At 34.2% G+C, this 17,045-nt stretch overlaps 1 protein-coding gene across 3 annotated transcripts in view; it reads left to right on the forward strand.

The window, feature by feature from the left end:
• Positions 1-17,045, forward strand: part of KDM4C (lysine demethylase 4C) — a 291,774-nt gene that overhangs the window by 142,457 nt on the left and 132,272 nt on the right. For all 3 annotated transcript variants that reach the window (XM_085213046.1, XM_085213045.1, XM_085213044.1), the window contains 2 exons: positions 12,489-12,682; positions 15,182-15,423. In XM_085213046.1, the coding sequence (XP_085069172.1) occupies positions 12,489-12,682; positions 15,182-15,423 (436 nt within the window). The remainder of the gene's footprint in view (positions 1-12,488; positions 12,683-15,181; positions 15,424-17,045) is intronic.

Genomic DNA, 17,045 nt, shown 5'->3' on the forward strand with positions numbered 1-17,045 from the left:
AAAAATCTTCAGTTAAAATGTTTGATATTTAATATCCCAATGGTCTGATTGTGATGAAGTAAAGCTGATTACCTTATTATCTTGAAATCATCAAGCAGCTACTTGTGATGAACTATTTATCTTAAGTTTGAGACCCAGGAAACTAGCTCTAGTTTTTGTTTTTTTTTTTTTCTATGGGAGCTTCATTAATTTATATTAGACATTGTGACTACATAAATTCCAGTTGCTTGTCCAGGGAAGGGCAACAAAACTGTTGAAAGGTGTAGAGAACAAATCTTAGGGGGAGTGGCTATGGGATACAGGGTTATTTAGCCTAGAGAAAAGGAGGCTGAGGGAGACTTTACTGCTCAGTACAGTTACCTCAGAGGAAGTGGTAGCAAGCTGAGGGTTAGTCTCCCAGACAGTACGAATATTAGGAAATATTTCTTCACTGATAGAGTCCCCGCTGCCCAGGGAAGTGGTTGAGTTGCCATTCATAGATGTGATGCTTAGGTTGTGATTTAGTGGTTATCATTTTGCAGTATTGTTGGTGAAATATTGGCTGTTCATTGGCAGAAGTATTAATAACATATTAACAGTAACATCATATTGTCATGTAATTGTGAGCTTTTGTCAAGATGTAGGGAACAACTGGCTGATAACAGTTCCAACTATTTAGAAAGTAATTATGAAAGAAGGCACATAGACCTTGTATGATTGTCTTATATTCTACGTCTGTCCAAAAAGAAGAATGATAAAATTTCTCATATTCTTTACTGAGTTCTGTTTAATGATTTAAAAAATGCAAAATAAAAAAGGAAGAAGAATACTAAAGTAGGCATACAGTTTGGTAAGGGAAACTCACATAACACAGTGTCATACCTTTTAAATCTGCTTTCTATAAATGATCAGTATATAGTAACATTTTTGAGATATATCTCTCCCTGATTCATAACCCACATTAGAGAGCTTCCATCTTCACATACATAGACATCTGCCCTGTCCACATTATAAAAGTGTTTTTGGAAGATTGCTATTTAGCAGATACCTTAAATTGTCTCCACATTTAAAAATACTAATTAAAAATACTAACACATGGCTAAGAGTAGCTAGAGCACACTTGACCTATCAAGAATCATCCTTTGGCTACATTCTATTGAAGAAAATACTCTTTTGGAATCAAAGAAAATACTATTTTGAACATGGATCTTCATAGCCTTCTAACACCAAGGAATTGTGTTATACTATGAATTAGTATAAACATGTATAATCATGCAGTCGTGTAGAGAGTACTTTAATGATACATACTTTGCAATCATGCAGATCGCTGGTGGTAGTACCTTCCCATCTTCAGAAGATAGAACATTGTGAGTGTGACTGTGAGTAGGAGTGGGAAGAAAGATTGTGTATGTATGTAGTTTTCTGTGCTTTTATCTGTTCTCTTCAGATATCTATACAGTTTTTTTTGTTTTTTTTTTTTTCCTTTTGTATTTCCTGGTCAGCAAAGTGCAGACCTATGCTCAGTTATCTGAAGTGAGAGAAGTGTTGGCTATCACCTTCTGTCAAAGTCCTTCATTTGATTATCATACAGTTAGAGACTGTAACCTAGCAAGGCCTACATTGTCAAGATGCAGTCGTTCTTTTCTTCACTTGAGAGTAAGGGAATTCCATTGCTTTGAATGGTCTGGCATTTTTTTTCATTAGGAGTATAAATTTAATTCAGTGTGTTTGTACACCAAGTCTGGTGTTTTTTTTTTTTTTATATTGTTTTGTTTTGTTTGTTTGTTTACTTTGTTTTGGAACCTCATATTTTCCAGGAAGGAATTCAATTTTCCATGACTGTTGGCAGATGTTTCTCTAGGATCTTTAATGACAATGATGTATTTGTTGATAACTTAGTATTTGCTAGAAGGGACTTTGTTTCGCATCAGTGAGTGTGGGTTTTTTTGTGTGCAAGAGCCTTAGTCAACAGAAACACATTCAATTTCTTTCAAAAATGTCTAGGGGTGGTTTAACCCTATTTTGAATGCATACTTCATCTAAGGAATTTTCCTTTGGTTCTACTCTATCTTTTTTTGTGGCAGGTGAAATATATAATGCTGTTGTTCTACTCTTTTGGCTCTTACATTTTTGCAAGTTGTATTTTTGAGTAATTTTAATAGTTCAGCTACTGCTGCAAGATATTAACCAAGCTACTGTTCCAAGATACTAACCATGACAGTTAGGTTGTGAGCACTGGGTTTTCATGTCCTTAGTGTCAGTGGTAGATTTTGAGGTGCTTGGTTCACAGACCTGCAAGTAGTTTATACTGAGAACGTGCTGATGTCTGAACATGAAAAATTTTGATGGGATTTCCATACAGCTTTTATGTATTAGAGCATAAAGTCATAAAGGAGTCTACTGTTTCCTCCTTACTGTCATTTTATGTCCACCTCCTCTCTCACTTTCCCAAATCTGGGCAAGCTGTGTTATAAAGCTTGTGTTCTCATCGTGTCAACACAGCATTATTCTCAGTGGCACTGTTAACAATGAGAGAAAATCTCCCATTTGTGGAGGATATCCTGTTTGTCCTTGTAAAGGTTTAACAAGTCTTTTTGTTTGTTCTTACTTTAATTAATGAGGTAGTGGGAAGGAGAAAACACAGTGTAAAGTCCTGCTAAACTATTGATGTAAGACAGTTTCTGAACAGGTTATTTGGTAGTAGCTATTGTGTGGTATAGCCATAATGTTCCTGTGCTAAGGGAAAATTTCAGACAACTTTGAAGTGCTAAGTTGCTTTCTTTTGTTGCTACCTCAGTTTGAGAGGAAACTGTGGACGATGTATGAACTTCTCAAAAGTTAGGACATGTTGGATTTGCTACCATCAAACTGTTTTTGAAACAAATGAAAATTTTAGTACATTATATATATAACTTTATATGTACATATGTATACATTATATGTGTATTTATACGTGTATATGTTTAACATGCATAAGTCTCAAAGCAAGTTGCTTTTTGTTCTGGCAGTGTTTTTTCAAGAGTTTCAAATGGGGAGAGAAGTGTGTTAATCAGAAGATAACAGACAACCTTGTTTATGACATGCCATTGTTAGTAAGATTTTCATTGTTGCTAGGGTGTTCAAAATCTGGAAGCCCAGTAAATAGAACAAGACCACTAAAGATAACATATTCACCAAACATCTGTTGCTGGAAGACTTTGTAGTCTGCCTTATTTGAAATATGAGCAGTGCCATAAGTATAGAATTTTGTGTGTGCCAGATTAAAAAAAAAAAAAAGTTGTATGCAAAAACTGTATGCAAATAATACCCTATTTACGCAGTAATTCTGTTCCTCTTTGATAGATTCAAAATCCTCACAGCAAACTTGATCTATTAAGATGTTACTCGGCTATGTTTTAACTCATGGTCATTCTGAAGAGCTGAAAGTACTGACAGGTAGTTTTCTTGTCATTAATGGGACAACTAGTAATTCTTACAACAAATGATCAGTAGTGGGCCAAAAGGAACATCTTTGATTAGGTTTAAATTGCTGGTAGGGATTTTTTTGGGAAAAAAACTTACTTGACATGAAGATATGTGAACAATAACCTACATAAATAAAACTCAGAAGTTACACAGGACAGCATTTATTGCATGATTAATTCAGCTGTTAGCTCCTCTACCTTTAGAAGACTTTAAGATAGCTGTTTGCAATGATACTTGAAGGACAATTCCTTAAGGCTACATTGCATATGTAAAAATTTATTCGTAGTGCTTTTTTGTTTGCATTGTTTTTGACAGAATTGTTTTTTATGTCTTTTTGTTTTTCTTGGAAGATTGGAGGTTTTTTTTTTAATTATTTTTATTTTTTATTGGTTTTTAAAAATCACAGTGCTCTATAACTTAATTGGTTTAAACAGGGATAGAACTCTGGATATCTACTGTTTCTTTCCTTACCATGTTTTGTTAAAAGGCAAGTTATGTTAGTGGGTAGCTGGAAATTATTTAATTTCTGCTCTTTACTCTTTTTGCAATGTTCGTAGGGCCAGATCATTATTTTGATTTTCATTAATGTTTTTCTGCCCTCCATATTTTGTTTTTGTTTTTCCTTTCATTCTCTGTGGCAGAATTGGATTTGTTAGAGAGGGTTGAAAAAATTTTTTTAAGATGCCTGAGAAAATAATTTTCTTTTATTCAGAAATAAGATTTATCATTTGGATCAATGAGCGGGGAATCTAATATTCTAGTGTTAGTTCTGTCTGTGATGTGACTTTCACAAACAGTTCTTTCTGTGGTCTGGTTTCTTCTTGTCTGCTGTCATGAAAAAAAACAATAATATTTGCAAAGCATTCTCAAATTCCTACTTGTGTATAGAACTGATACCTTCATTATCTGTTAGAAAGCGTATAGGTTTGCTAAATTTTGTTCTGCTGTACTGAACAGGAGCACAAATGAAGTATTTTTTGGGAAACATGAACTCAATTTAAGAGTCTGATTGGCTAAACAATGATTTAATAGATTGACAGTCTAGATAGAAGAAGACTGTGTTAGGTGTTAATTCTTGCAGTTCCTGTCCTCTGGGTTTTCGTCTTAACAACTGGTGAGGTTATTGGTATATAAACCTATCAGTGGTTTATTGAGCTTATTGTTTGACTCAGTGTGTACAGACGCTGCAAAATATCTATGTGTAACAGATGTTAGGCAACTGATCTTGAAAAATTGAGCCAAGCTATTGCAGCTGTTTATTACATACCTTGTGAAACTTAATGAATGTAGCAGTGCTTTCTGTGCTTCACACAAGGCTTCACCACATCTTTTCTCTCTGATAAGAATTTTATTGCTGAATTCTTCTTTGCCCAGGCAGATGCCATTATGTACTGTGATTTACTATTCATAATTCTTATTTGTTATTCTTAACATTTCTTAATACAATGTTCTGTATGCTAGAAGCTGAAATCTGAGAAAAATGTGTCTTGATTGTTACATTCAAAACATTTTTTTTAAAGCAGCTTTTTCAACTTTAAAAAATAGTTTATAATATTGTTTTCAGTGCAAGCATTATGACATAGTTTAAGTTAAGCCTTTACCTTCTAGAGCTTAGGAAGGGCAGCCCAAATATACTACAAAGGTAAGCAACACAGAGTAACACAAGGATTGTGTGGTGTTGTGGGCAGTTGATGTGCAGCAGAGAAAAGCTCCAGACGAAGAGTTTCTTTTTGTTTGTAGGCATCCAGGATGTAATCCTAGGAAGAGAGGAGAAGGATTGAAGAGAGAAAGGTTAATAGCTAATGATTCAATGTTCGAATGGTAAGAGTAGTGTAATGAGAGATACTAATAGAAGATTTACAGTACTAGGGTACTCAAGAGTAAATGTGACTGTGGAAATTAATCTTTTTCCCCACTACTTCGAAAAAAGAAACCCCTCACCAAAAAGCAGACATGCACACACAGTAGAAGCAGAGAACCTTAAACCAGTCAAGCTTCAGAGGCATAGTTTTACTGTTCTTGTTCTACTTACATATGTTCAGCATTGTTGACAATGGTACTGTTTTCACTACACTAAACATGACAATACAGGCTTGTTTTTTTTCTTTGTCATCTTTGGGATGGGTAGCAACACATGAAGAGTGAGCATGCTATCTTGTATATTAGTCTGTTATTCTAAGTGACAGAAGCTAGTGTTCAGGGTGGCCTGTAATATTATCACACATATATAAAGCCCCTTCCCTCCCCTTGCTGTACGCGGAGATACCTGGATCTTTACATGTTTCCACCAAGTTCCTTGGATCATAGCCTGCTGTTTAGCTTCTATTTTGAATTTCATTGCTTATATCAGTAGGCTAAACTTGTATTTAAGTCAGTCATTTCTGGGTCTTGTGAGCTAGGAAAGTATAATTGTAAGAGCAATAATGGTGGATAACATAAACAGGAAGAAAGTCTGGGAGGTAGGAAAAGATGGCCTTCTTTCAGTGATTTCCTGACTGTTTCACTGTTCTCGGGGTTTCAAGAGAATGCTGGTGCTCTATATGAAGAGATGTGTTTTCACAGTGGCATCTGGCTCTGATGGAATCACTTCTGTGTTTTTATATTTTTAAATATAAAAAGAATCCTTTTCTGAGTGATGTGTAGGTGGCATAGTGAGTAAATGGAAAGTAAATTGGAAATAGGAATCAAGCAAAAAAATATTTTTTAATGTAGTATTTAAATATTGGACTATTTTACAAATATTGCAGTCTATTTTCTTATGCATATATGAATACAAATAATGATTTTATTAGAAGTATTTTGTTCTGTTATTTACTTAACACATTGTGGAATGTATAAAAAGGCCTTTAAAGAAAGTGATGTTTTGATTTGTGTTCTGTATGACTGGATGTGAGAAGGAACTGCTTGTATTTTCTTTGACTGTTAGAGGAGGGCTTGCTTTATTGCAGTTTATATAGATGGTTAACTAATATCAAAGGTTTCTGCCTAGAAGTTGCCAGAAGGTCAGTGTGAAAATGCATCATTGCCTGATTCTGTAGCACAGAATAGTTATTGCTACTAGGATTTATTAAATTCTGTCCTGCCAACAAATGCTACCTGACAAACAGTTGTTCTACAGGTGCATTCAAGGGATGCAGTTCTAACTGTAGCATCTATTAATTGAAATTTATCAAAATATATTTCTTGCTTTTTTTGAGCATCATTTGTTTAAGGTGTTGCAACAAGGACGGAATACAGTAGGTAGAATGGTCTGTTAAACAGTGTAGTTGAAGTTAAACTGGGGAAAAGTAAATAAATAAATAAAATATATCTCTCCAATAAATTCATCATTGCCAATGTACCGTGAAGAAAGCTTTAATCACTATAAACAGTTAGGAAAGTATATAAAAAAGTGTGATTTGAGAAATCCTGTACTAAGTGTCATGGTTTAGACTTGTACTAATGGACGTGGTATAATGGGGAAATATTGGTGGTAGATGGACTAGACGATCATGGAGGTCTTTCCAACTTCGGTGATTGTGTGATTCTAAATACCTTGACTAGATAACTTTTAGAGTGCATTTTTTTTTTACTGTGATTTGTATAGCATATAAAGTTTAACACCTTGATATTTTATCCTATTTGTTTCTTTGTTTTATATTTTATAGATATCCATTCTCCTTTTATGAAATTTTCATTTCTTTTGCTGTCCACAGGTGTATAGAGTGAAATTTTACCTGCAGAGTACAAGATGCAATTTTTTTTTTTTTTTTTAAATGGTTACATAAAGGAGGGAACTGTACTAGTTCTTAATTGTCTGAAAAAAATTTAAGAGTTTTTTTTTTTAGGTCCTAGTGTTGATGTGGTATGGTCAAAATATGGCTGGTCAAAACATGAATCCTACCATTATGTCACTGAGAGTAGTTAGGTAAAGAATCCTATTTTAAAAGATGCTTGAATAGGTGTCAAACAGACATAGATCTAGAAGCTTGACATGTTCATCCCAGTTTTTCTGAATTAGAGCAACAAATGAGAATGATTTGATTTTTTTTTTTTTTTGAATACAAACTAGTTATTCTTTGCTTCCATTTATAAATAACATTTATTTGGGAAAAAAAAAAAATATTGTGGCTAAGCATGCCTTGCTTAGGTAGTTTTTTCTCATTGCAAGTATGTATCACATTTGTTTACACCAATTGGTTAAAGTTGCTGATATATTTTTCTTCCCCCTCATTGCTAAGAAGGCCTGCATTTACTAATAAATGTCATCTGAATTGCTTACCTTCAAGCTGTGTCTTTACGATAGATGAAATAATAAAAGTAATTGTTACTTTGATGTTATAATACCAAAAGACTGGGAGAGGATTTTGTTCTCTTAATTACTCTGATTATCTAACTAATCTTTGATTGAAGAGTATGTTTCAGAGGGATTCACGTAGAAAATAACTTCTTTTGTTGTATGGGTTGGGATGTTTGCCAACATCCCAACATCAGCTGCCTTTTACATGCTTTTTTGTGTTGTGGGTTATATACGTTATTTGTGAATAATATTTTATCTGTAGGCAGGGCCGTATTAGGTATGTTGTGGAGTATCTAATGTTCTCTCACTTTTATCAACACATACCGATCTTGGCTAGGATGTTATCTTCCGTTCTGTCATGTTTTGTTACCTGCCTCCAAGAGGCCTGCTGGATGGTGAAGATAACTCCTATAGTACGAACACTGGTAGATAGTGGCCTGAGACAGCTATGTTTGTCTTCTCACTGGGGTGGGTTATAGAAGTAGTGACTATTTTTTTTTTTTTATTGTTTTCATTTTCCTGATTATATGATTTAGTGATCTAGCATCTTTGAATTGATATCTTCTCTTAAATATATTAGGTGATTAATATTATTGTCTGTGAATGTAATATAGTAAATATTTTAGTATAAAGTGGTATGCCCTGTATCTGTATCCCTTGAGGTTTGGCTTGGTAATCAGAATGATGTTTAGTTTTACTTTGGAGATAGAAGCTTTCATTCACTTTTTGCCTCAGAAGTTGGAAATCATGTAACTGTCAGCTGTATGTCAGTCTAATGAGAAATGAAAAAAAAACATTGTTCCCACCAAGAAAAACGTCATAAAGCCTTCTCCAATTTGTCTATCAAAACCACTGTTGTTTTTTTTTTTCATTCTTTCCATTTTTTTCCTCCTTGGATTATTTTAGGGAAAGTGAGTCAAAGTAGTTTTCAGAACACCCCTGTTTTTACTGTCTAATGTGGTAATTCCAAATATTTATCCAATTATCTAGCTACTTCAGTAGCTAGAAGCTTGTCTTCTGTATTTTTGGTATATATTTTTGTATTATATTTCTATATATTCTGTACTTCAGGCAGGCAATAGTAGTGCTGAGCATGATGTTTCTCCATTAATTTTACTCAGAGGTTTACGTCTGCAGCAGCTTAAAAATGACTAGAAAAAAAATCAATTATATTCCTAGTATCTGGTATTTCTTTTTAAGCCACTTGCAGTAGAACTGTTAGAACGTAGTGGAAATTCATCAAAGACTGCTGAAAGACAGAAATTCTGTGCCTCACTAAAAATAATTCTTTTCATATATTATTATGATTCCATCAGACAGTGCATTTTTTCTTGATGTTTTTTAATTCTTTGGGTTTAAATAATGTTTCCCCCCCTCACCTCCCCAAACTGCTGGAAGTCTTACAGTTAGCAAAAAAAACAGTAATACTTTATATTTTTATTTAAACAACAGTATCTCCTTTGTATAGCGCAATGTATCTTGAATTTGAAGGGATTTTGCGTGTAAACTGGGAGATAATAGTGTTTCTTGTACATATTACATATATTATTTTTAGAAATGAAAAATATTGTAATGCACCAACTGCATATGCACATCCCACTCTCCAGATACCTCAGTTCCTTTTCTGTTACTGTTTATTGTGACTGATCAAGGACATGATGAATGAGAGAAACAGTTTCAAATGATGTCAAGTCTTTCACAGAATATCTGTACATAGATTGATAAATGAATAGATAAATTTTATTTGAAAAAGAAAATTCTGACCAGATACTTTTGGATAAAAACTAATACTAAATGCAACTGATTAAAACTACAATTTCAGTGTTCTATGATTTCTTAGAATCATAGAATCCTTAGGGTTGGAAGGGACCTTTAAAGGACCCACTCTCCTGCAATGAACAGGGACATCCACAACTAGATCAGGTTGCCCAGGGCCTGGTCCAGCCTGGCCTTGAAAGTCTCCAGGGATGGGACAGTAATCACATCTCTGGGCAACCTGTTCCAGTGCCTCGCTACCCTCAGTGCAAAAGATTTTTTCCTTATATCCAAACTAAGTTTCCCGTCTTTAAGCTTGAAGTTATCTCCTATTGTCCTGTCACAACAGACCCTGCTGAAAAGTCTGTCCCCTTCTTTTCTGTAGCTCCCCTTTAGATGCTGAAGAGCTGCTATCAGATCACCTTGCAGCCTTCCCTTCTCCAGGCTGAACAGATCCATCTCTTTCAGTCTGTCCTTATAGGAGAGGCACCCCAGGTCTTTTTTGGCAGTGCTTTGCACAATCCTTTCATCCTCAGCTTCTTCTTTTCATTTAATCTTCCATTATAAAGTGGCGTTGTGAAAATGCAGCATATTGATGTTGACATTCAGATGACTTAATCTAGTCATTTCTTTAGCTGAATGCAAGATTTAACTGACTTTAAATTTAAACATGTGGGTCAAATAAACTGTAGTTTTAAACTGATAACATTATTATTGTTGAGTAGTTTGTGTATTTGAAACTTAACCATTCATTTCTTAAGAATTAGAAGTTTATAAGAATTATCTTTAAATTATAGTTTAGCAGTATCCAATCTATTATGTCAGATTCTTCTAAACTGTGCCTATTGAAGTGGTAGTAACTGACTTTTCAGCAAAAGTCAAGTTGCAGTGTATTTCTGCTGTCTGTATGTAGATGGAGGAGTTAAGTTTTTCTTCTGCCATATTTTGATGTAGGATTCTGAAGCTAACTTTGTGGTAGCTCTAGTCTGCAGTTTGCACATGGCTTTTTTGCATGGCAGTCCCTACTTATTACTACCGCAGTAGTAGTAGGGACTTTATTGGGATAGAGCTCTGAGGTGTTTTGGTAGGAACTATTTGAAAATGTGCGAAATGAGGCTGTGATGATAGTATTGAATATGGGTATATAACGTACCTTACCTCATTATTCAGAAACTCACTCCATTTTAAATTCAAAATGGGGAGGAAACTTTCCAATAGGAAATGTTGTACTTAATGAGCATAATGAATACGTACATAACAAACATAATATAAATTCAGAGATATTTCATGGAACTAGGCTTTTAATAAAAAAAAAATGAATACGCCATACTATAAGTGTACCAATAACAAAAGAACAGGATTACCTTTTGAAGAAAGAAAACAGTATTCTGTGCAATCCACAGTAGAAAATCTGCTTTAACAGCGTGCTGGATTGGATGATATCCAGTGATCCCTTCCAACCCCTACGATTTTGTGATACAGTTTTCTGATTCTGAGACATAACAGTATCAAAGAATGAAATAATAGATTATTTGTATCCTTATGTTTAGAAACTTGGTCAAGAAGTTAATTCTGTCTGGAGATTGGGCCTCATCTGATGTTAAATAAAAAAAAAATCACTTGTACTAACTGGCATTTGGCAAGTCATTTTAAAGGATTTTGTGTTTGTAGTATCTTCCCATTAAGTCATCACCGTATTCTAGCTTTTGCCTTCAGATTTTTGTATTTCGTCTTAGAATGAAAGGAAAACAAACATGTTAATACAACTTGATTCTTTCTTTTCATTGTACTACTTACGCTTTTCAAGCAGAAGAAAGGTAGATTAGAAATAAGTAGAAAGAGCAGACAAAAGAATTTGCATCATTTTACAGAAAGCAAGCTAATAAACACTACCAGTCCATCACAAGCGTGTTTCATTTTTTATGAGTAAACACCTTCCATGTTTTTTTCACTCCTTTTAAATTAACTGGAAGCAAACTGGAAAGCCAGACTACGTATTTAGCATTTTTTGTATATCACTGTTTACCTTAAAGAGAACCTTATCTCAGTTTTGCCCATTAACAGAGTCATTTATCTATAATATTAAATTTTTTGAAAGCTTTTCCACTTAAGAATCTTTTTTTTTTTAGCCATTTTGCTTTCAATCTGAATAATGTATGTACTGCAGGCATATTGATTTATTTATCGTAGCCTCTTATAGTAAGTATTTTGAAGCTTTGGAAAAATAACTTCAGTTTTAAAATAATCTTTTAGAATTTACAGCATTTCTTTTAAAGAATCCCAATTTTACAGTTGTTAAGTGTTAATTCAATAAGCGTAAAATATTCTACTGATAAGCAGGATTTGAAAGGAAACAATACAAAGATTATTGATCAGAGAACAAGGTGAAGTTCATGAGGGAAGTAGTGTATGAGATTTTGAAGTGTACATTGCGCAGAAGGCTAGATTACAGGTTTATAACACTCTATTCTAACCTTAAAAGATAACGTCTTGAAGTGTCTGCTCCCCATTCTTGCTGTTCCTCCCCCTTTGTAGGAAAACCCAAACAAAACAGAAAGTTGGTGTGGTACTAGTGTGCATTTCTTAACTAACAAATTTCTCATTAGAAGAGATGTAAAAGTTGGAACCCTATAAGTGCCTGCAAATACCTTTTGGATGTGTGGCTAGTATGTCACTTATTTTTAAGAAGAAAATAATGATGCTGCTGAGGATTTATGCAGTGTTTGATTCAATATATTATGCTTAAAGTTACAAAGCACAGTTAATAGAGCCAGAAGGAAGGCTATGATTTCTTTTTGTTCTTAGCTTTAGAACTTAGTCATGTCTTAACTGAACTGAAGTACCTCTGTAGTATCCTGAAATATCACATTTTCTGAGTTAACAACTTTGAATGCTTCTTACCACTAGAAAAATTGGATTTTACATGTACGATTTTTGTTTTTGATTTTGTTAACTACAAGCTGTGGCATATTATACAACTTGTCATTCAGGTTCCTCTATTCTTTTGCAGTGCACCTGCAGGAGAGACATGGTCACAATTTCCATGGACGTTTTTGTGAAGAAATTTCAGCCAAACAGATACCAGCTGTGGAAACAGGGCAAAGATTTATATACCATTGATCATACAAAGCCGACTCCTGAGTCAACTCCTGAATTAAGTATGTGGCTACAGAGAAGAAAGAAAATAAGGAAACTTTCCAAGAGGTATTCGTTTCTTTATCCTTGATTTGGTTGTTTTCAATATGATGTCCATTTCCTTGTTTCTTTTGTATTTCTCTGACATTCTATTCTAGTTTGTTACATGCGTGGCTGAAGTTAATGAGCATAAAGAGCGTCATTCATTCTAGTCTGGAGTTTAGAATTATTCTTTAGTAAATATAATTCCAAAGAAAATTTCAAAATTTCATTGTTTCTAGTGACTTCTGCATCCAAAAAAGAAGGGAGAAATGTCATCATCATAGGTGAGATAGGGATTAAATTGGAAAAACAAGGCATGGAGCTCTGGCAGAATCCCTACAGCCATATGATGTCTCTAGCAACAGTCTTAGTCCTCACTACAATCTGGTTCTAAGGAGATATCATTACTTATTTGGCAGACTCAGTGCAGCAGCCAAAACCTTTCTGTATCTACCTCAGGTCAGTGATAGATCGTAACAAGTCTAAATCCCAGTTGTTTATGTTTGCACAACTAACAAAAATAGAGGAAAAAAGTCTCAGCTTGGTACTAAAGGTTTCAAATTCTGACCTATTAAAGCTGTTTTATAACTGGTTTTGTTTTCTTGTTGCTCATCATGTCTCTTGTTTACATAGCGCAGATACGTTTTGTTTCTGCACTACTGCTTTCCGTCTTGATTTTACTGAACATGATTTTTATGGATTTTCTTTTTCGTTATCTAATAAAGATCATCTTAGTTTTAGTGTAGAGTGGGCTGTTGTATTGATATTTATTTACTGGGAAGTTTTCTGGGTTAAGGATAATACCTTTCCAAATTTCTATTTAACTTTGAATTTCATCATTTTCTTCATGAGTGCATGTCATTACTGAGGAAGATAATAGAAAAATCAACCCATACAGAAGAAAACCAACTCCTGTTGTAGAGGAGCAATGTTGCTGAGGAATGTAATATTGGTTTTGTTCTCAGGTTGCTAAGAATAGTTTGTGAGATATAATCAGGTGTTAAAGACAGCTAATATGGAAGATGAGTGACCACTTTCTTATAAGGGTATAGTATTAACCCAAATAGAATGATTTTGTCAATTAGCTAACTCAATGCTCTTTTGCTCTGTAGTAAGCTATAGTTATGTTGTGGCATAACTGCGCCTGTACACTTGGATGCAGTTTTAACTATAAGCAAAGACTTTTTAAAAATCACATTGAAAGTATTATCAAAGGAACACGTAATATGATTTCATGCACTCAGCTTAGCTAATAAACACAATTCCTATGTTTAATTCTTGATTGGCTTTTGTTCAGCCATGTTAATAATGCATCTTACAAAGGGAGAATGAAGTACCTGTTCAGCTTCATTTCTGCTATAACATGTCAAATGAAATTTGTAGTCATTTTGATTTTGGGAATTATGTTAGTTGCAACAGAGGAAAAATTGAAATACTACATATCGGGATTTTCATGAATGTACTTAAATAACGTAACTTCGACATTTGAAGCTGAAATACTTTGCTTCAACAGAACTGCATAAAAGCAGTTATAGTACTGGTTGTATCATACTTTGACAAATTTTCTGGAATTACAATTTTATAGAAATACTATTATTACTGTTAGTATTTTAGAGGATGTTGAAAGGTATAGATTAGTGGATAAAGGAGAAGGATTAACAATTTATTTATTTATTTATTTATTTCTGGAGATGTTTAGAGTCTAACATGCAAGACCATTGTAAAATCTCCTGGTTTTCCTCCTGTAATGGGGCATTTATTGCAAATGCATCATTAGTTTTACAATCTGATATACAATCAGTCAGATACAGATCTTCTCTTTTGGTATCACAGAGTTGAATTTGAAACTGGACTCCAATTTCCCCTTCCATTTATCCTGAGCGCATAAACTGCAAGCCTGTTTCTGAAAGAGGCTCACAGCTGTTTTATTCCAACTTTGCTCTTCAGCTTCTGAGAGTGCAAAAACCTGTACAGAAGACTTTATTTCAAGTTTGCTTTTTAAAAATTATTGTCAAATTTATTCTTTGATATAATAGACATTCAGAATACTTGGTGATAGAAATTTTTTGTTCATTTGTATTAAAATGCTTATAAAACCTTCTATGATAAATGGATAGTCCTGATTATATAAGGGCACTTGATCTAGTATTTTGCTAGCATTGGTATGGGAAGTAGCACCTGGTTTTAGCACATTTGAGGGAGTTTTGCTTTCATTACTTTCTTAAAGGTTGATCTCTTTCAGGTTCAAAAGAATGGTTCATCAAAAAACTAATTTGGATGCTGGTTAACTGATAGATATGTAAAATTATTTTACAGTTTAATAACTTCTGTCATAGAATGGTAAAAAAGATTAGAAGGTTAAATCAAATAGTTAATCTATCAATAAATTGTAAACGCTATCTCTACACAAAAAGATGAAAAATTGTCAGGTTTTACCACTTTAAGCAGGTGAAAGGGACATATATATTGGTAGACATTTTATCTTATCCAAGACAGACTCTACTCTGACAGCAATATCTCTTATAGCGGCTTCCAGCACAACAGATCTCGATCTAAAAAGCTTAAAACTCCAGGGGACAAGAGACAATCTGCTATGGCAACTGGTGCAGAAATCAAAGAGACTGAAGCAGCTACTGATGGCTTCAAGGTCAATGAAAAACCAGATGAAAAAGTGGGACCGCTAAATACAGAAGTGCCTTCTGGAGAAGAAGAAAGCAGTAGTAGAATGCAGCTGGATCAACATTTATTGGATAATGTCAAGGTTGCAGGTGAGATAAGGACAGATGATTTTTCACATGTAAGTTGTAGGCTGTAGATACTCTGATGCCACAGATCAGTTGATATTAAAGCATCGTACTATCCTAAGTAGAATTCTAAAGCTAAGTACTTACAAAGTTGCAAAGTTACAAAGAGAGGGTTGATTCAGTAAAAGTGAATGATCAAATTACTATTGAGAACTGAGAGTAGAATCACCCGTATAACACCTGTAATAGCAATTGTACAGCAAAAGATGGGATGACTTATCACTGATGCAGACAGGTTGAACATATATACTTGCAATGCACCACACGTATTTTTATCAAGAATACTGCATGTTAAAAGCAGTCTGTGTTTGTGCAAAAAAAAAAAGGCTCTATTTTGAGACTACAAAATTACTGTCACTTTCCCTTTAACTGTCTGATAATGCAAGTTATCAAGGTATTGTCAAGTCAAAGGTGCTTTGTTCCCTACAGTGATTTTGTAGTGAGATCTACTGATATGTTTAATTTATTCTTTCTCTTAATATTGAATTTCACTGTAGCTCAAGTATATACATTCCTGTTCCAAAATGCAAACTGAAATCTTACCTTTGAGGGCAGTCCTGTGATTTCAAATTTATACAGAAAATTTGGCTGCACTTACACAGACTATTTTCTGCTTTTAATTATTAATAGTTGTGTTAGTTTTGTTAGAGGTGGTAAAGACCAGGATTGAGCCCATGAGGATGCCACAGTGATTAATCCAATATGGAAGCTTTTTGTGGCGCTGTTCCTTTACAACTTCCCCCAACTTTAACAGAGGTTTGAAGTGTTCCATGAACACTGGGAAACCAGTGATTAGTTATAGTGATTAATTAGCTTCCTTCGTGTGCTCATTGATAAGGGAAGGAAAAGCAGAGAAAAGTGGAGCACTATCCGTTTTCCCTTGTGCTACTGAAAAGTGGTACGTAGACCTTTGTAGAAGAAAGGACCGTTTTAGATGTAACACTAGTAGCTCCAGTTGAAGGGATTTGCCCTGAGTTATCTCTGGCCAGTACATTCATTATGCTCTATCGGGGCAGAAGTCTTCATTTGAATAGATTCTGTTTTGTTATTGGATGGACTTTCTATCAGTTTTCTAATTTGATCTGTCATTTTATCAGAGGAGCACATTGAAATAACCAATGTGAAGAAAAAGTGAAAAGGGGCTTTAGAGACTTTTTTCTTTGTTACTGGGGTGTGTGGCATAGAGTTCTTTGAGAACATGTTTTTTAGGTCACCTCTCCAGCCTCCTGTTCTGTCTGAAAACATCCCACAAAACATGGAAATCCATGGAAACATCCGCAGATAAAGAATTTCAACAAAGTAAAATCTACACAAATTTCACCCTTCTGCACTGAAGGGTGAAATTTCACTGAAATATGAAATTACAGTAATTGCTGAACTATAAATTTATGCTAATTGCTTTTCATTTTTAGACTAGTGCTGTCGCTTTCAAAAATATTCTTGGTATCTATTTGGAATATATTTTCCTAGTTATAAACCATTAGTCTTTGTTTATTTTCATTTGTAAAACTGGCATAATACATATAAATGCGGATCATAAAGGTCAATATACCAACTTTCTATACTGTGTTTTTTTTCAGCCAGTA

This window comes from Meleagris gallopavo, chromosome Z, assembly GCF_905368555.1.
Source record: "Meleagris gallopavo chromosome Z, MGAL_WU_HG_1.1, whole genome shotgun sequence".
Taxonomy (NCBI): domain Eukaryota; kingdom Metazoa; phylum Chordata; class Aves; order Galliformes; family Phasianidae; genus Meleagris; species Meleagris gallopavo.